The 19,747-nt window shown below is 36.3% G+C and overlaps 2 protein-coding genes across 5 annotated transcripts in view; both read left to right on the top strand.

Annotated features, from left to right (window-relative positions):
* The window catches only part of FMR1 (fragile X messenger ribonucleoprotein 1), a 31,682-nt gene extending 27,419 nt beyond the window's left edge, over positions 1 to 4,263 (top strand). For 2 of the 4 annotated variants that reach the window (XM_067005318.1, XM_067005317.1), the window contains exons 14-15: positions 228 to 310; positions 2,324 to 4,263. In XM_067005318.1, the coding sequence (XP_066861419.1) occupies positions 228 to 310; positions 2,324 to 2,485 (245 nt within the window). In that variant the 3' untranslated portion in view covers positions 2,486 to 4,263. The remainder of the gene's footprint in view (positions 1 to 227; positions 311 to 2,323) is intronic. The other 2 variants (XM_067005319.1, XM_067005320.1) reach the window with 2 other exon arrangements.
* A 2,606-nt stretch (positions 4,264 to 6,869) lies between these two features.
* Positions 6,870 to 18,562, top strand: FMR1NB (FMR1 neighbor). Its single transcript, XM_013183779.3, has 7 exons — positions 6,870 to 7,666; positions 8,742 to 8,819; positions 10,038 to 10,151; positions 11,629 to 11,766; positions 14,325 to 14,421; positions 17,616 to 17,754; positions 18,436 to 18,562. The coding sequence occupies exons 2-6, from the start codon at positions 8,744 to 8,746 to the stop codon at positions 17,716 to 17,718; spliced, it is 528 nt and encodes a 175-aa protein (XP_013039233.3). The 5' UTR covers positions 6,870 to 7,666; positions 8,742 to 8,743; the 3' UTR covers positions 17,719 to 17,754; positions 18,436 to 18,562.
* Positions 18,563 to 19,747: the final 1,185 nt, after the last annotated feature.

The following is a 19,747-nucleotide window of genomic DNA, read 5'->3' as shown; positions in this document are numbered from 1 at the left end:
ATTTAAATGGTGGTTTTGTCTACTGTGATTTACTGCATGAAAAGATTTTCTGTGATGGTACTTGGGCCATAGTTTGAACATTGTTGTTATGTGATCAAGGGTATTTGTTTAATGTCCCTTAGGATGAAAATTTTCAAGTAATTAACTGTTATGCTTGTGCACTTCTTGAATACAAGAAAATTCTATGTTCTTACTGGAAAAACCTAGTTGATTAATTCTTTCTGCAGGAAACGATGAACAGTCACGAACAGATAACCGTCAGCGTAATTCAAGAGATGCAAAAGGGAGAACAGCAGATGGATCTCTTCAGGTAATTTTTCCTCTTCTTAGAACTCTGCACTGTTTAAAGATGCATAAGTGTTAGTATGTACTAACATGGGATTCTTCAAAACTGCAGCTGACAAAGTAGCCTTCTAGTTCCTTGTTACCTAATCATGTTTAGAGGAATAGCACAGTTCTGTATTGTTTTGTATTCTATAGACAGGAATCTTGATATCTCAAGTTGTGTAAAGATACAGCTTCCTAATGTTGGAACTAACAACTTTGTTTTGCTGGCAGTTTTTAAAAGTTCAGAGTAGTGCAGTTTAATTTTAATTTTTGAGTTGAATTGAGATGAGAAACTTGTCTTCTGAAGCTAGCTCAGACTGACCCCAACTCAAATTACAGTATAGAGCTTATTTCTGGAACTTAGCTCTTTCCCTTGAGTTAGAATACTGATCATGAGTCCTAAGGTTTTACTAGACAGCTGTATTTGATTCTTTGTTCTAATTAGCTTTTTTATTTTTCACTTTCCCTTGTCACAGCATTTTCTGTTCTTGTTTTTCATTTCAAAATGAAGGAGCATAACTGAGCAAAAAGAATACTTAATGCTTTAAATAAAAGGGGGGGGGGGTGCTTGTATTGTAGCCAAACTCTACAGAGTGAAAAAGTTTACACTTTTAAATGCACCTTTATTACTAAATGTTTGCAATTCAAAGCTATGCAATCTAGAAAGCAAGTTAAGAATATAAATGGAGAAACAGTTCAATATTGACCTTATAGATTTTTATAAAGATACTGATAGAGATTTTTCAAGTGTTTTCTTGGGTGAAGTTATTCATGATGATATTTTATGTATATATGTTAAGTTTCCCCAAATGGAAATGCTTTGTGTTAATGTGCAGACCTACCATTTCTTACCACACAGGATGAGCTGTGTTAGGAGGGAGGAATAATGAGCAGCTGTAGCTGCCACCTTCTATATGGTGTTACAAGGAGTCATGGATCTGGAGGGAGATTCAGATGATTCTCAATGTCTTGGTTTAGGCTGTTTAAAAAAAAAAAAAAAAGGAAAAATTTGGAGCATGTGACCAAATGCTTTGTTCTTGAAGTGGGAGTGCTAAACTTGAGGATGTAAATACACACCTGGAACAAATAGCATGCAAAAAAAAAAAATATATGCATGTACATGGCCACACAACTTTCACAGTTAGTCAGCAATTCACTTGCAAAATTTTAAGTAAGTAAAGGAGGATGAAGCAGATAAAGGAGAATGTTGATGTTAGACGGGAAAAAAAAAACTAAGGAGAACTTAACCAAAGTCATGATTTTTGTCTGTTACTCTGAGATATGGAGGAGGTGATACTCTTTCTACATTAAAATAAATACTTACATATATGATTGAAACCTGTCTGATCAAGTCGTAATAAATTTTTGTAATATTTCAAGGAATAAGCCAGAAATGAGTTTAAGAGCTTACCCCCTACAAGCATAAAAATCTTGCTCTCGAAATGCTCCCTTGAACATTTTTAGTGCCATTTATAAAAGCCACATAAGTTTTTGGTGGATTATAAGAAATCTTTTTTCAGGTTTACTAGATGGCTGAGAAGATTTTTGGGGTGTTGAAATGTGAAATCATTTCATGATTTGTGTTTATTTTTTCAAAAATAAATATTTCTATACAACAACTAGGAACTTGCAGTAAAAGTGAAATGATGTTTCAAAATTCTGTGTACTATAAGTTCTTCAACTTGATCTTGCACAAATACAGTGTGTTTTTGCTTTGGTGAGGGAGCAGAGCTTTCTAAGACCAGGTAGACTGGAGTGTTTGTGGGGGTTTGTTTGTTCTTTTATGGCCAAAAGTATGTGGCATTTTCAAACAGAAAAAGAATCAGACATGCTCCATTTTAGCTAGTTACCTTTAACAGAGCCTTAAGGGTGTGTTACTATTTTGTGTCTTCTGATGATTTAATAAACAGCACTCCTGCCAAGCTGCAAAGGTAATGAATGCATAAGGGGTGGATGAAAGGAGGAGAATGCTTTATATAACTCTGACTTGTTCCAGATCAGAATTGACTGCAATAATGAAAGGAGTGTCCACACTAAAACATTACAGAATACCTCCAATGAAGGTAGTCGGCTGCGCACGGGTAAAGAACGTAATCAGAAGAAAGAGAAAGCGGACAGCGCAGATGGTCAACAGCCGTTGGTGAACGGAGTACCCTAAACTGCATAATTCTGAAGTCATATTTCCTATACTGTTTCAGTAATTCCTATTCCACATTAGAGAAACTTGTTAGGCCAAAGACAAATAGTAGGCAAGATGGCGCAGGGCATGAAATGAACATATGTTCTCTGTTAGCCTTTTTTAACATCAACAGTATGCAGTTGTTTTCAGAATAAGAAGTTATTCAAATATTTGCATAAAAATATCTGAATTTCCGAAAATCGCTTTCAAGTACATATTGCACTTCAAACAATGAAAGAATCTTTTTGTTTGTTTTAAAAATACTGAGCTGTGCATTGGTAAACTTTCTGTTCAGTTGTACCATTTTAACGCATCGGGTCAAAATCACTGCTCAATTTCAATTTTCAGAATAAATAGTGTTTGCAGTAATCAAATTGGCTTCTGTTTTCAATCTAACTTACAAGTTCTTCATGAAATGCTATGTCGTTTTATGTCCTGTGTCAGTTCACATTCTGGTCCACCTTTTTCAGTATTTTAGTGGACCCTGAAAAATGTGTGATGTAACAATTGTCATTTTCATTAGCAAAAAAGTTGTATGATCTGTGCCTTTTTTATATCTTGGCAGGTAGGAATATTATATTTGGATGCAGAAATCAGGGAAGATGAGTTGGTAACACTAAATGTAAAATATATGTAGCAATCCTTGTCAGACGTTAGTACTTTATAGACAAGTGCATGCTTTCCATAATTTTTTCCTTACATAAGCATTGGGTTAGGCAGTTATAAGAATAGGAAATTTTGCACTGAAGATTTGGCAAATAGTGTTATTGAAAAAGGGGTGTAACTTTTTCTTTGTAGGCAGTACAGATTTTTTTTTTTATAAAAAGAAATAAAAAAAAAACCTTTCCATTGTGGAAAACTAAAAAACTCATTGTTACTGAGGGAACAAATGTAACTCGTTCACAAGCTAGTAATGTGTGCCTGCTATTTGGCCGGATGACCAGTTTAAAGCGCTAATGTTCTTCATCGTCCCAAAAGTTTTTGAATTTCTATTTTAATTTGGGGACTATTTCAGGAGAGGTAGGAAGAAAATTGCCACTCTGAAAAGTTCAGGTGTACTAACTGGAGATACTGGGGGTAGAACAAATCCATCTTACTTTGAGGTACAAGGTCTGAATTACCAGCCCATTGAAAGGCGATGCAGAATTAGATCTAAAGTACAGTCATACACCAGGGAAGGGTGGGAAGTGGTGGGAGGAGCTGTGCTTTCTTTTGTTTTTGATCGTGCATTAAACTCACTGGGCAAAGCTGTATAAGGACCTCCATTTTAATCCATTTTATTCAAATTACTCCAGAAGGAGAGCCACTGATTGTGTACAGAATTGTACAAACTTGACCTTGCCTCTGATGTATTTTGTGAGTTTTGTTTCTTTTGCTTTCTTCATTCTTTGTTTTCCTTGCATACAGGTGAGCATACTAAAAATGGCAACAAACTGCACATGATTTAACAAATATAAAAATGTCTTAAAAAGTATTGCCAAACATTAATGTTGATTTCTAGTTATTTATTTTGGGAATGTATAGTATTTGAAAACAGAAATTGGTACCTTGCACACATCATCTGTAAGCTGTTTGGTTTAAAATACTGTAGATAATTAACCAAGGTAGACTGACCTTGTAATGTAACTGCTCTTGGGCAATATTCTCTGTACATATTAGCTACAACAGATTGGATTTTATGTTGACATTTGTTTGGTTATAGTGCAATATATTTTGTATGCAAGCAGTTTCAATAAAGTTTGATCTTCCTCTGCTAACTGATGTTGATGCAATCCTTATAAATGATTGCTTTAAAAATCTCAAAATAAGTAGAGAAAATATTTCTGTTTAGACTTTAACTGTAGTCATTGTTACTTACACGTTCTAGAAAACTAAAATATTACCAATTTTCAAAAAATATGGCACATAATGCTCAAGAAACAATCTCATTATGAAATGGTACAATACCTGTTGAGTTGTCACATTTATATGCACTATATTTCTTACATTCAGTGGTTGAGTTTACTAAGGTGCTAACTAGGTTAAATGTGAAATTACTAAACTACTACAGTCTTGACTAATTAGTTGCATTCCATTCTCAAGTGCATTTTGGGATTATGACCTTTCAGTATTTGTGTGCTTAACATGTATCCCTTTCAATTCAAATTCCAGTGTTTTTTAAATGTTATTAAATTTCAACAAATTAAACTGTGAATCTAAATGTACAGTTTTATTTTGAAAAATCATGTGTTGTTTAAAAAAACTTGAAAGTGCAACCAATGTCTGATGCTTGAGTTCAGGTCCGTCCTATTGGTAACTTATAAAGTATGGTCTAATGAATTAAAGTTATTTTAAAAATAAAGTTCTTTAAAAAGAATGAGAGGTATTTGTGAATGATGCCAAAGTTTAAATTCAGTAGGGTTAACATCAAAGCCTATAAATTAACAGATGCCTATGAAAATAGAAAGTGTTTCCTTTCTTTACTAAATGCGTTTATGTTTAACGATGGTAACTTCTCAGAGTTGGTATAAAATCTTGTCAAGAAAAGACCTCTATTTATATAGCTTGTTTGAAATGGTTTTTTTTGTTGTTTTTTTTCTGATGAAGAGCATTCATGAGTTCAGGAATCAAATCAGTTTAGTTCTTGTGTACAGAAACTTTTAATGGCCTAGCTATAAATTATCTTCTATTTGCTGTCTCTAAAGTCAAACGTGTACCATGCTTGTTTCTTTCAACAAGCCAGAAACAAATTTAATAGTCCAAGTATGATATTGACTGTACATTCTGCGTTCTTTGTAGGAGTGCTTATTAGGAAAGGTAACTTCCTGAGTTGCAACATTTTTCTTCAGAACTCTTCAGTATTGAATATTAAAAGGGAATAGATTAGCTTCCAGTGAGTATTCCTCAGTCACTTCGAGAACCCTTCTTTATGGTTCTGGTAAGTGGCATTCTGTATTAATCTGCAAGATTTTTAATTTTTTTCAACAATACACAGGATGATAAGACTTTCTCAAAACAGTAGCACTTGTAATGGTAGACCAGCGTCTGTGTGTTTTGATACTGGTTCTATTACCTGATGTAGGTTTTTGCACTAGCATGTAATGAGCTTATCATCCACTTGAACATAACACTACTTAGGTTTTCATCTTAAAAGATGCTGGCCAAACAGCCTTCTCCAGCTATATTCACATCCATGAAAATCACAGTGGCTGGAAGAATTCTAATACCTTCAAGTATAATGCAGCTTTATATATGTTATGAAAGCTGACATGAGTTTTCCTGAGTTAAATGTTCTGAACAGATTCCAGTTTGATCTGCAGGATTCTCCTTACAAGAGTTTTGCTAGGCTTAATTATTTGCAGTTTAGCTTTCATGTGACATTTTTATACTGTATTTACTGCTGAAAGGGTTAGACTTACTGCATCAACTTTTGACTTCAGAAGTATTAGTCTTTCATCAGCAGCCTGTGGATCTTGTGCCCACATCAGGGGACGAACCTTTTTCTATTCCTAACAATCTTTTTTATATGTATCCCATGTCTGTCACTCCTCCTTGCATGTTATGAAGACTATTGATCTTGAGCAGTTCCTGATGGAGATAATTGCTACTAAACTATGAGTATAAACTAGTTGTTACTGTTTTTTTCCTTTTGTTTGCCTGTTGTAAAGAATTTCAAAAGTGGTAATGTGAGTGCTGTATGAAAATGCATCGTAAAAACAAAAAATAGATAAAAGCCTTGTGTTTCTACTGAGGGTTCAATAAGACATGACTTTTTTTTTCTCTGAATAAAAGAAACTGATTTACAATAAAAGCAGTTAATTTAAACAAAAAGCATCCAATGGATGTAGTCTCTATAAATGATGAGGAACTTGACCATTGCAGAAATAGTATAATGAGGTTGGGGTCATATGGCATGTTAGATGGCCTTTTTTTGGCTGGTGGATTTAGCTTGAGTCTTAGGTACAGACTACAGTTACAACAACAAGAGTCAACAGTCATGAATTTAATAACAACAAAAATCAATGAAGCAGTCAACATAAACAACATAAAATGTGTGGGCAGTTTTCTCAGGTTCTAGCAGTCTGAATCAGACTCATATTTGTACATCATAAATGCATCATATCATATATGTAGTGTTTCATGAAAGGAATCAATGCAGAAAATCAGAATTGCATGTGAAATCAAATGCTTCAGAAAGTGAAGAATGTTTGTTCCATATTAGATGTTTCAAAGTGTCTCCTTGTTTTTAGTATTGGGAGTGGCTGTGTGTAGTGTGTGCAGAATGAAAGAAACAAACCGAGGATGCTGTATATTTATATTAGAAAGCTAATGCTGCCTACAAACGCAGGTTTAAAAACAAAAACCCTTTAAACTCATTACTCAATTAACTAAAATGCCAAAAAAAAAAAAAAGCTTTTGCATGTGAATATGTATATAACTTTTTCAAGACAATTACCTGCTTAGGTGGCTGTTGTATGCATCCTCGCTTGCCCTCCCTTCCCTAAAGCATAACAGACTAGAGAACTGCTGGGTTTTTATTTTTGAATTTTTCGGTGGGTAAGATGGGATGATGGTCAACATTTACTTAGGTTTCTGTCTTTTTTTTAAAAAAAAAAATGTTCTTAACCTATTCAAAGAACACCTCATTTAATAAAAGGAATGGACATTTCTAAGGAAAAAGAAGGTTGAGGTTAGACTTTACTTTTGCTTCAAACATAGAGAGATTTGATGAATTCATGGGAAAATCTTGTTTATATAATGAGTTTATTGGAATTATTGAGAAATCTGACTTGGGCACTCTGCCCAAACTTTGTTTTGAGGAGTGTATTTTGATGGCTTGAGGTATCTATTACCTGGTCTGCACTACTGTCTATTAGGCCATGTTCCTGCGTTGCATATTGGTAATGACACAAATGTGGCCTTAACTTAGTAAATTAAAGACTGAGGCTTTTAACAGTCTGCTCTGTGGGAGGGTGACTTTTTCAAACTGCATATATGCATTGTTTTTTCTGGTCCCTCACACAGTAGGTAGATGCAGTTACACATCTGTTCTGAGCTACATCATAGGTGACGGGCAACCCATTGTGATGAGCCTTGCTTCCGCGCTGTCCTGCATAACGTGCCTGAGGTTGCTGTACTCAGGGTAGCTGTGATCTGCCTGTTCCAACGGTAACAGAGAAGGTATGGAAAAAGAAGCATGTAAGGGGCAGGGAAGGGCTAGATTTTTCTATATCTCCTTTGTTTTTCCTGCTCCGAGGAAATGTTTCGCTCCTCCCAATTTGTCCTGAATTGCATTAGATTTTAATAGGTGTCTTGGAAAATGTGATTCCTGCCCTCTTAAAGAATTTTGTGCTTACCTGCCAAAGTGAAGTTTCTCTTTGGGACAGAGAACGTATTTGTATGTTACTCCATGAAACAGGCACATTTGAATTGCAGGAAAGCTTCGCTCATTTAGCAGCAGGAGTGCAAAGAGAACAGATCCTTCAAGGGACAATACTTGTATAAAATGCAATCTTTTCTCTGTACAACACTTAAGAAAATGGGGTTCTGCCCCCTTACCAATGTTAAGAAATACGTCTAGTTTAAGCTCTTAATATATGTTGTAATAATTGTAAAAGATCCTTTTAGAATAGAAGCAGCAGGCAAAGTGAAATATAGCATCTGGCAACGCAGTCTTCAGGGGGTGGTTGGAGGTGTAAAACCCAACTTAAACCTGCTGTTAAATTGCTATGAATGACTCAGGGATTTTTAAAAGTATTTTTTATCCATAATACTATTTTTGGACCAACTTTTCAAAATGTTTTTTATTCAAAGCATCTTTCTTTGATGTTAGAAGGACTGAAGAACTCAGTAAGCTAAAGTAGAATTCTACTGAAAACTTCCAAAAAATTGTAATTCTTCAGTCCTGATTCTGTCCACTATACCTGGCTTAAAACACTTAAAAGTGCTCCTTCAAGGTGTTAAGTATCCAGCTCTGGGACGCTTAAGAGGTTGTATTTATATACTTTTTTGGCTAGTCTGTTAACAAGATGCATCCCTTTAAGCTCTCTTAAATGAGTAGTTCCTTCAAAGTAACATTGCCAAAATGTTTTACTGGGTTTGGCTGCCTCCTTAATTAGGGGGAGAGGGAGCAGAGCATTTGCTCTGTACAGCAATCTACTGTCATGTTTGTTCTAATCTATAAATACAAAGTTAAAGGAGCGATAGAAGATTCTGCGTCTACTCACATACCATATCACTGTTGGTTTTATTACAGGAATGCTGCAAAAAGTAATTGGCGTTCATCTAGCACGGAACTATGTGATATTTATACTGCTTCATAGCATCAATTCAAGTGAGTTTTGCAAGGAGAAAAGCATTTTCATAGAAGAAGCAAGTAGTTTTCCTAGCAGGAATTAAAGTTACAAATTTTGTTGTCTTGCAGTGATTGAAAAATACTGAAAAACATTAATTTTTTTCACTGGAGCAGATGGGGAGACAGTGATGTAACTGCTAGTGTGAGCTTTGCTGGTCACACTCCTGTTAAGCGTTAATATGAGTACCTGTTTTGATGTGAATTTGGTTCAGCCTATTCAAATGCTTCTTTTCTGCAGAGAAGACATGGCACTGAAAAACCAAGTTCTGCTCCAGGAGAAATAGTGTACTTATGTATTTGGGGTTCCTGTTGCTCCAAGGTGGAGCATTGCCCCAAAAAATGAAGTTGTTTGAACACCCTAGTTTTTGGTTAGGCTATGGCCTCACTCGTGTTCACAAGGAACTATAAAATCATGAAATGTCTTTTAATAAACTCTGCCACTGAAAGTTATTAAAGAGAGTTCCTTTGGCTAAGTTTCCCCTATAAGAAAAAGGCAAGAAAATTGGAATTCTGAGTTTTTTCTGCATTACGGAATGGTTGATTGCCAGGGAGTCCCACTGTGATTTGCACTTGTGCTTTAATGAAAAAGAGGTAGAGTGAGACAACAAGGCCTACTGATAATACATTCTTCAGACTAGTGTAGATGAAAGACGATTGAGAAGTCCCACGGCAACAAATCACTCCAGTAGTGTTATATTCATGGGTGTTTTGCTCTTTTCTATGCATCCACCACTATACTGGGATAGATGACTGTCTGGTTGTACCTGATAAAGCTGCCATCTATAATTTTTTTTTTGTTTTGGTTGGGATCTGATCTTGATCTAGAGGCCAAAAGTTCTGCTTGCATACATGAAAAGGAATGCATCTACAGCTATAACACAGAATTTTCCCGTAACCTGCACCTTCTATCTGAACAGTAGTGCTTTTTCTCTTGACAATTTCCACATGAATTGATTCCTTAATTTAAATTTCACAGCTTTAGTTCTTTACTCATTGTGGTTCATAAAGCAATTTGAAGTAATATAATTGACTACAACAAAAAGACATCTATGCTTAACCTTGCTAGCCATCAGTAGTCACAATTCATAATGACTATAAATGCCTTCATAATGAAAGATAATCAGTATGAAAATGTCATTCCATTTAATTAATTATGGATATTTTGATGGTAATGAGCTAATCATTATGAGCTTTCAGGTTTTACATCACCAACTCATCAAGTTTTAGAAAAAAGTGAAGTGGTGCCCAGCAAACTTAAAATGAAACTGAAAGGTGCATCTGAAGCTATTTTAAATTTCTTCAGGCCAGTGAGTAAGTGCCACTTCGTCATTGTAGCACTACTTCCCTCTTCCTCTACTACTGATTTGCTTCCACTACAGCCTCCCACCCTCTTACCTATCAGCATTTAGTGTATTTAAAACCCCCAGTTTGACACTGTAAAACTCACCAGGTCTCAACAAAAAAATATTATTAAATGCCCCTTTGGAATGATCATAAATTTGCTTCCATTGCATTACCTATAAAAACCATTCATCATCAGTATTGTGCACTTTGAAGCATCCACCTTCCCAACCCTTGTTGCATCCAACGTGAACTACTTTTTTTTCTCCTTGTGTAAACATGAGAATAAATGTTCTGTATGTCCTAAGTGGGAGATGGATTTTACTCAGTCTCCTCCAGTTCTGGCTCAGGAAGAATTCAGGGCCATTAGCTTAGGCTGAACAGCTCACCTTTTGGACTGCTGAAGTTAATTAACGAGAGCTTCATTATTTGAGAAAATTATTGAGAAGGAAATCAAAATGGAATGTATTCATTAATATCACCAAAAAAGATAAAATCCATGATTACAGAGAGAGCTTGGCATGTGCAAAAATTAAGTCAAGCCTGACTCCATAATTGTTTCATGGACAAATAGAAGGCAGAGATACCACTCTTCACTTAATATATAGCTGATTAGTAATAACAATGAAGATACACTGTTGTTACTAACTAGGCCTAAATAAACACAGGTCTTTTGAAGTGCCTGACCCCACATTTAATTAAATCTGACTACCAGTGATGTCTATGATAAAAGTGCGACTGACAGTGCAGCAAATCTTGGGAGTGGTGTTGGAAGCAAATGATGTTTTGCAGCTTCTGTGATAGTGTCACATCAGAGTTGCAATACCAAGTTTTACAGGTGTTACTGTTTTTGTTTGGAAGTGTTTTAAAATATAGCCCTTCCCATAGAAGATCTCATGATTATTAATAAATCTATTATTAAATAGAAAACTTTAAATATTGTATGCTGTGTTCAATAACTGGACTGGATATATTAGGTTTTTGTTCCTAACAGCTGCTTTTAGAAACATGCAATTAGTGCTAAACAGAGAGATGGCTAGCTGTAATACATTGTATGCTGAGCCCTTCAGAAAACACAAGGTATTTTAATGTCTGTGTGTTTTTCTTAAATTAGAAACAGTCCATTCAGAAAACATAGTTTCTTTCCGTTTTACAAACCTAAATACAAAAAAAAAGGCACAATGTAGTTTACAATCAGTTTTGTAAATGTTTGTTACTGAAATAAAGCCAATTATTTAAGATCTCGTATGACATGATTTTAGCTTTTCTCTTGGTTTTAGTATAAAGGCTGATTAACTTCTGTGAGCAAATTTCCATGAAAGTCAATGATGCTACTTTTCTAGCAGACTTACTCTTTCAAAACATACTAGAGGCATAAAAATTATAACCTTCCTTTACCTGCATATAGTTCCTGGAACAGAAGTCTCACATTTTACTTCTTTTAAAGCCTGCCGTCACAAAGAAAAAGGCACCTTGGTTCCTTGTGCTGTAGGAGGGAGCATTAACAGAACTGAGTGCTTGGAAAATAAATGCTGTCCTTCCAAAGACAGACATGAACTGGCATGTTATGTCCCATTTAAAGACAGTAAGTATACTTCTGTAAATTGTTGCCTCATAGCCATATGCTTCTTCTAGTCAAACAATGTGATTTTCGTTTGTTTCTTCCTTTAGTTTTTCAGGTCACCAATCTCTTCAAAGTAAGTGTGAGCTAGCATTTATTTCTGCATATAATTGTAGAAAACAATTCATTGATAAAGAATTGTCTGAATTGTTTGTCAACCTCAACACAAGCAAAGAACATAAGATGAAATACAAACAGATGTAACTATGTAGGTTAGTACAAAGAATGGAGTGAAGGCTGTATTTGTGGAAAGGGTGTGTGAGGAGTTTAATCCAAAGAAGCGACTCGATGAAAGTGCTATGAAGAAAAGTTGAAGGAACTGTATGTACTTAATCTGCTGAAGAGGAGGCTAGATGGTTGTTTAATAGCTATAAAGACTGTTTTGAAGGGCAATAACTAAGATGAGGGAGCCAATCTCTTTGGTAGATGATGTAACACAGAGAAATTGTCACTAATTGATGCTTGGAAAATTCACCTTGTGTACTAGGAAAAAAAAATCATTACAACGGTAGTGAACCTCTAGAACAAATCATCAGAAAGATGATGGGGTCACCTTCCTTTAAGGTTTTTCAGGCTTGGCCAAAGACACAGGTTACTTGACATAACAGTGATGATAATCCTGTATTAATCTTATTATAGATCCCACCTTTGCACATAACTCAGTGGTAAACTCTGCTTCACTAAAAGGGTTGAATCCAACTTGAATTTTAGTCATTTTTTTCCTGTTTGTACAGCTTTTTAGAAACTGTTGTTGCTTTTCATTGTGAATTTGCTTCAATAAACTGAAAGATGTGGAAAGTTAGAGGCTCTTGTTAGACACAATCAGTGAGTTTGGAAGGGATGTATCAAGATCATACAGCTCCAACTGCTCCTGCTCAAGGAAGGTCAGCTACAGCAGGTTTCCAGGAAACCTCGAATTTTGTCTACCCAAACACTGAATATGGCCAAGGATGGAGACTTCACAGCCCCGTGGGCAACCTGTCCCTGTGTGTACTTTTAGAATCCTCACAATTAAAAATAAATAAAAATTCCATCTTGTGCTCAGATGGAATTTTGTGTTTTAATTTGTCCTTTGTCTCTTGTCCTGACACTAGACACATCCCACATCCTACAGTTTTCAGTTAAGAACAATGACAAAACAATGTCAAAATATTCAAATGATCCTTGCATACTTGTTAGAGACTTTAACAAGAACAGAGATAAACGTTATCTCATTTTTCCAACATAGCAATTCCTTTTATTTTGTTTTATTTTCTCCTCTTTAGGAGAAATTTCTTTCTCCTAAAGAAAAAGTAGTTAGACATTGGAGCAGGTTGCCCAGGGAGGTGGTGGAGTCACCATCCTTGGGGGTATTAAAGGAAAGGTTGGGTGTGGTACTTAGGGACATGGTTTAGAGGGTAATATTAGGGGTAGGGGGACGGTTGGACCAGATGATCTTGGAGGTCTTTTCCAACCTTAATGATTCTATGATATACGAAATCCTAAGAATTCTCTTTCTGCTTGTTTGCACTTGCCCAGAAGGAAGCAGAGGTAAGGACTAAACTTTGAAATTTCTCCTGTAGTTGAACAGCACCATGTTCCAGTGCTAGGGCAGCTGTAACTATTATGTTACTTTTGATAGAAGAAAGTACCACTGAGTGTGAGGCCATCAGAATCTGTTAGGAGCATACTGAAGGAAAAAAATGTTTTAATAATCATTCCTCAGCTGGGCTTTTATATTATGTATAAAAGACACTTAACTACAGTGAGAAGAAAAACTATACAGTGAAAATTGTAGTTGTTTTACTCATAGTTAAGACATACTCGAGCAAATTGTAAAATTGGATATCCTTATTCAGCTGTGACTGCTTGATTCCCCATTCCACTTGAGCTTTTATGGTTTGGAAGTAAACATCAAGGACTGACTATTTTACCAAATTATTTGTTCATAGATTAATTAGCTACTTGAATGCTCCAGGATGTACAACATATGTCCAAAGAAAATACAAACATTTACTGCCCTGGGAGCACATGCTGTTTGCCTCATAGCAATCTGTTGACAAAATAGGAGCACTTAAGAGACATTAGACTCATGGCTCTTGCATTTCTGTTAGATGGTTACAGGCTACACACTTGAATGGTTCTTATTTGGGAGTCTTGTCTTGAACTTCAGTAGGAATAAAAGGAGGCTTTTAGAAAATGCTACAAAAGGTTTGAAATGAAATAAATAGGCTTAATTTGCATGATTTTGTCTCCATTTTTTTAAGAAGCTCTGTAGTCCTATAAAGGACTCTGATTTTGCACACCCTGGGGTTACTCAACAGTTGCTTCTGAACTAATCAAATAGTTGAGCTGTTTGAACTCTGGTGGTCAAATTTAAGAGTTGATCTTTCCTATATCAATGCATTTCTAGGACCTGCTGTTTTCTGTTAAGTTGCTGGCTGAAATACATGTGTGACTGTCTTAGAGGCTAATCTCTGTCATCTCTCTCAGTATATTATCTTGGAATGATTCATAACTAACGAAAACTTCTGACTCTACAGATCTGCAACTGACATTTCGACTATTTGTGCTTGGGGCAGTAGGATTTTTTATTTTGGGGTGTCTGCCATCGTGTTGCTGTGTCTGTTTGCAAAGGAGGTAAGCATTAGTGCACGACCAAACCAAATTTATGATATATCACATCTAAAGGCAGAAAACATGGACAACCGACATGTTTAAAGCCAGTGAGGGGAGGAAAAAAGGCAAGAAGCTAATGTGCCAACATAAAAAGTCCTATTCTGAAGCTACATAAAACATAGTTGATTTGGCTTGAGGAAAAGAAGTGTGCTAGTGTCCCAGTAGTCCTTCTAAAGATCCAGTTATAAAGAACTTGGACTTGATCTTACTTCCCTTGCCTGGGAAGCTGCATGTAGGACGTGAAAGCATGCTGCCTGCAGGCTTACAGAGAAGCTTCCACTTCAAGGCCCAAATGGGACGGGACTTCAGCAGTAGGGCTGAACCCGAGTTCCTGTAGGAAGTGGATCCCAGCCTGGGCAGATACGCTGAGGTATGGAAGGCCAGGCTTTTGCTCCCTTTCTTCTCCAATTTTCTGTACAGTCTCTCTCAGTCATTCATCTCTTTGGCAGGAAGGGAACACCAACTATCAGTTGCAAGCAAAAAAGGTGGTAAATGAGATTGAAGAGCAAAGAAAGCTATAGGGCTGCTTACAACACTATATCCTGTGCTACCCAAAATATGTTCCAAAACCAAGAACATCAACTAAAATAAAAAAAGGGGGAAAGATTTGAGGAAAAGTTCATCTCACTTCATACCATACATTTAAACTGAAACAAATGAGAACTTCCAGCTACTTGCCTGCTCTCTAAACCACAGGGGAAAGGGAGACAAAAATTGTTCTTACTGCTATCTCCAAAGATATTTCTTCAAGAGTGACATTGTGTCTGGGATGCAATTGACTGCTACAGAGGGAATGACATGTACGTACAGGGATTAATTATCTGAAAGATAATAGGGAAGAAATTAATGAGAAAAGGCAACTTGTAAAGAACAAGAAGTAGAAATATGTTTCTGTGTGGGTTTAACACAGAACTATGCAGTAAGATGGAGTAACATGATGGAGGGACAAAATAGTAGGCCTTAGCAGACAGAGAGATGGGCGAGGGGTATTCTTCAGATAAAAGTGAGTGAATGGTCTGTAATGCTGCCAACATGCAGTGAGGTGGTGCTGGTTGTCTTTTTTCATTGATGTGTAGGGCACGTTACAGCCCATACGTACTATGCAAGCAGTTCAGTGTTTGATTCTGCAGAGTTTTGGCATGCATATACGCTCTTACAATAATGGGGGGAACATAAACTCCACAGTATCAAAATCCTTAAACTGAGATGGAATGTATTAACATAATTGTGCTTTACTTTTCTAAAGTGGTGGTTCATATTGTATGGCTAATGCTATAGCTTGGTTAATATGACAGAATTGTCGTTTTCTGTGAAGGTTTTTTTTTTTTCCCAAGTGTTAAATTTTTGCTTTACTGAGATGTTAGTAGGCTGTGTGGGATCACGTACATGCACGTACACACACACACAGACTTTACTAATGCGGCTGCTTAGCAGATGGCTATTTGCTATGGAGTTCCACATTTAGACAAAGCCTGCTGTGAAAATCTCCACGTTACATCTTACCCTGTGCTCAACAGCTGATGTTCAGCATACAGATAGCTACACTGAGTCATCAGTGACTCTGAAAACGAGAGGCAAAGAATTAACATGAAATTATCATAAATTTTCTGGAAAACAAATTAATATGTATTTGTTTTGAGAGAATTTACATTAATGTTTAAATGATGATTTCTGTGTTTTTTTATAGCCAGTGAAACTAGGAATATTGCTGTTCTGCTATGACTTTTTTATTGTTTTGTTGTTTTTTTAATGCGGTGATTAACCAGATGCTAAATGGTTTTAATTTCCAACATCATATATTTGAGTTCTAGGAAAGAAGCAGTCCTATAACATGGTAACTTTGATCAGGTTTTACCAGTTTTAGGGTGATAGAAGATGTGGCTTTGAAAAGGATTTAGTTAAAGAGCATAGAACCTTTTGTGTGAATGGAAATTCTTTTGTTTTCATTAACAATGCTGGATGTTCATTGTTGAGAGGCTCCTAAGTACAATGCAAAAATTGTACTGCAATGGGCATGCACAAAAGTACAAATTGCTCTCTAGAATTACCAAGAAGTAAGAGGTCTTTTGCTAATAAAACATATGATTGATTATTTCCACCGTGCTGCTTGTAGAGCAAATTCCAAGGTTTCCCATACAAGTTTGTATAGAGAGGGAGAGAAAGAGAGGCAAAAGAGAGAGACTCCAATCTGGGGTGACTATCTATGGAAGGTCTTTGCAGGCATCTGTGCTGTGTTGCTAGAGGTGGCTTTGTCTAGAGATGCCCAGGACTAGATGTGGCAAGGCTAAGAGAACCTATATGTAGGAACATAGAATTCCTGTAAAATTTTGAAGGGAGCTACTAATTTTCTTTCCAAGGCTGAGTTACAATAGCAAAGTTTCGTGGCTAATGTCAGTCTGAATACTCCTCCCTTTGCCACAGCACTGGTAAGTTCCCAAATCAGCAAGGCTGGGTTACTTACATATCCTCGCTGATGACCTGTGTATTTTGTCTCTTTTCAGTGTTATTTTTTATACAGAAAGCAGTATCTACATGAGCTAATTCTGCTCGTGGCCTGGCAGTTCCTCTTGTGTGTTATCAGCACAATGGCTCTTTTCTTGAGACATTCTCTGATGTTTTTGCTATGCCTGTAACTGTATTATCCTATATTCTTTCTCTGTTTTGTCAGTGTCTTTTTTCATTAACGTCCACAAGCCATGATGAGTACTATAAGATAGAGAAGGGAAGGAAAAGATGTGCACTTAACTGATGCTGTATTTGAGTAATATTGTGTAGCTTTTTAAAACAGTAAGATTCATTAAAGTCTTCATTTTCTTCTGCTGAAATTCCCTAGTACAGCTGTGGGAAGCAGGCTTTTGATTTTGGTTGATTACTTACTTGAGAATTTTCTGGTAATGGTTGCATTGTTAGGAATCAGCAAGTCAACTGAAATCCATGAAGAAAATATCAGAGATGGGAAAAACTTATCAAAGTGCTTTTCCTAGCCTTTTCACTGTACATTCTATTCATGAAATCTTGTGATGGCCCCTGAAATCAGCTGTATCTGACTTTTTCTTCACTGGAGGTAGAATTTTGCAGCTAAAGTCTAGGTGATTTTCTCTAAATTCTTTCTGTGGAAGTCAACCAATTTCTGCTGTTGTTTTAATATGTTGCAGTCCATGTGTCAATCCTTTACGAAGGGCAAACAAAAAAATAGAGAAAATTGTGCAGAAGAAAAGAGCACGTAGTGAAGATATGCATAGGTTGTTACCGGATTAACTTAAAGACTCTGAGGACCATAAACACAAGAAAAAGGTAAACTAAATTTGGTGTGTTTCTTTGTTCTTTCAGTTTAGTATTGTTATCTGACTATCGATTCTATATAGAGTACTAGACGTGCAGAACTAAATGCCTGCTAGCTTCCCAGTCTAGTAGACTGTCAAAAAGGCAGTGTTTATCAGGGGTCACCCTCGGTTTCTGTTGCGGGACAAGTAATGAAGCTGCAGGAATTTGATTCCTGTCCTAGGATACTGAATGTAGAGCAATTGAGTAGAGCAAGCCATGAACAATATTACAGTCCTAGGTCAAAGTCCTAGCAGACTGTGTTGCTGGAGACAAGTATCCATTTGCAGGCACTGAGAAATCTTTCCTATGGAAAGGGGTATTTTATGCTGACATTTTCACATAGTTTTGCATCCTACCATTGTTACTTACCGCTGAACTGCAGTTGACTGCTGAAATAAATGTAATCTGGGAATTAAATGCTATTTACTGTTCCAAACGGTAGCCTGCTGAAAGTGACAATCAAATTTAAAAAAAAAAAAAAGTGTCAGTGAGGTCATTAGGTAGTTAAAGAAATATTTCAGTGAGATTTGACTGAATTCATTTGGCATTGACTTAACAAAATTGTAAAGATGTCCATAAATCCAGTAATCTAGTTATACTGATATATAGGTTTTCTTTCTTATTGTTTTTTTTTGCTCTCTTTTGGTGTAGAGGAGCACCCACCTGATTTTAAAGACCTCAAGCAGGAGAAGGACACCAGGATTACTTGAGTATGCTCTAGAAAATGAGATGCTTTGTTTTAGTATCAAAGTAATACAATGTTGTCAACCCTTGATAATGCTATTGATTTTGTATTAGAAGTTGTTCATTTCTATTTCTTCATACTCATTCCATATCTCCTGTATGAAAAATATGGTAATGCTGAAAGGCAAAAAGTGCTCATGGTAATTCCTGAATGCCACTCTTCTCTTATTAATACAGCATCCCTATGGAGGGATATGAAGATACCAGTTAAGTGCCTGTCATAGTTTAGAGGTCAGTCTTAGAGTATTATCTGGATTAAGAAGAGATAGTTGTCATTCATTAAATCGGTACTGAGTGGCAAGCTTACTGTGTTCCAGTATTGGATACCACTGTAGCACAGCAATGCTACTCTTACTGAGGAGAACAACTAATTATTTACCAGGCTGCAGAGGATTTAGGAAACCTGTGGTTGGGCCGTTCCTTTAAAGACATAATGGGCAAAAATGTGAAGAACTTCAGGAAACTGTAGTAGCATTTCTGCTGGCATTTTCTGCCCCTGGCATATCACTGCACCACAGAACTTCCTTTGATCTTCAGGCGACTTGTCTCCCAAGGTAGGTGACTTCAAAATGTAATTTTGAAAATTACTCCCTGTAGAGTAACACACACAAATTAAAACAAACACCCCCCCCCCCCCCCCCCCCCCCCCAAAAAATAACAGTTCTGAACAGATGAGTATAAAATAAGAGTAAGCATCTAAAATGTCAACGGGAATCAGTATCACAACAGTAATGCAGTCACTGGTCCCTTTTCCTTGGGTCTGTGAAATCCGTGCAGTAGAATTTCCAAGAGCTACAACTGTGAGGAATGGATCTTTACTCATAAGCTGGGGAATAAATGTTATTAGTGATTCTCATGAACTGTGTACTTACAGAATTCCCTATTTCATAACATTTTTAGTTTTGTTAAATTAAAAAAAAAAAAAAAAGACCACTTAAAACCCAAGCATAATAGAAGTGGAGTATGCATATGGGCAGTCTTGTGAAATTGTCAGAGCACATACTGATGATCAGACATAACCATATGCAGGAGCTTTAAAGCCTGATACTGCAACCATTGCCAGTAACACTGTATTAGAGATGATTGGGATATCATTTTGTAAGCAAAAGAATTATGATGTTTTTGATTTGGAGCAGCAGAAGGATGGGGACTGAAAAGGGCTATGTTTTGCCTTCCAAATCTGATGTGTTTGCTGTTTCTTGATGTTATTTTCATGAAT

This window comes from Anser cygnoides, chromosome 13 (assembly GCF_040182565.1).
Source record: "Anser cygnoides isolate HZ-2024a breed goose chromosome 13, Taihu_goose_T2T_genome, whole genome shotgun sequence".
NCBI lineage: Eukaryota > Metazoa > Chordata > Aves > Anseriformes > Anatidae > Anser > Anser cygnoides.
This window is presented reverse-complemented; position numbering and strand designations above follow the sequence as displayed.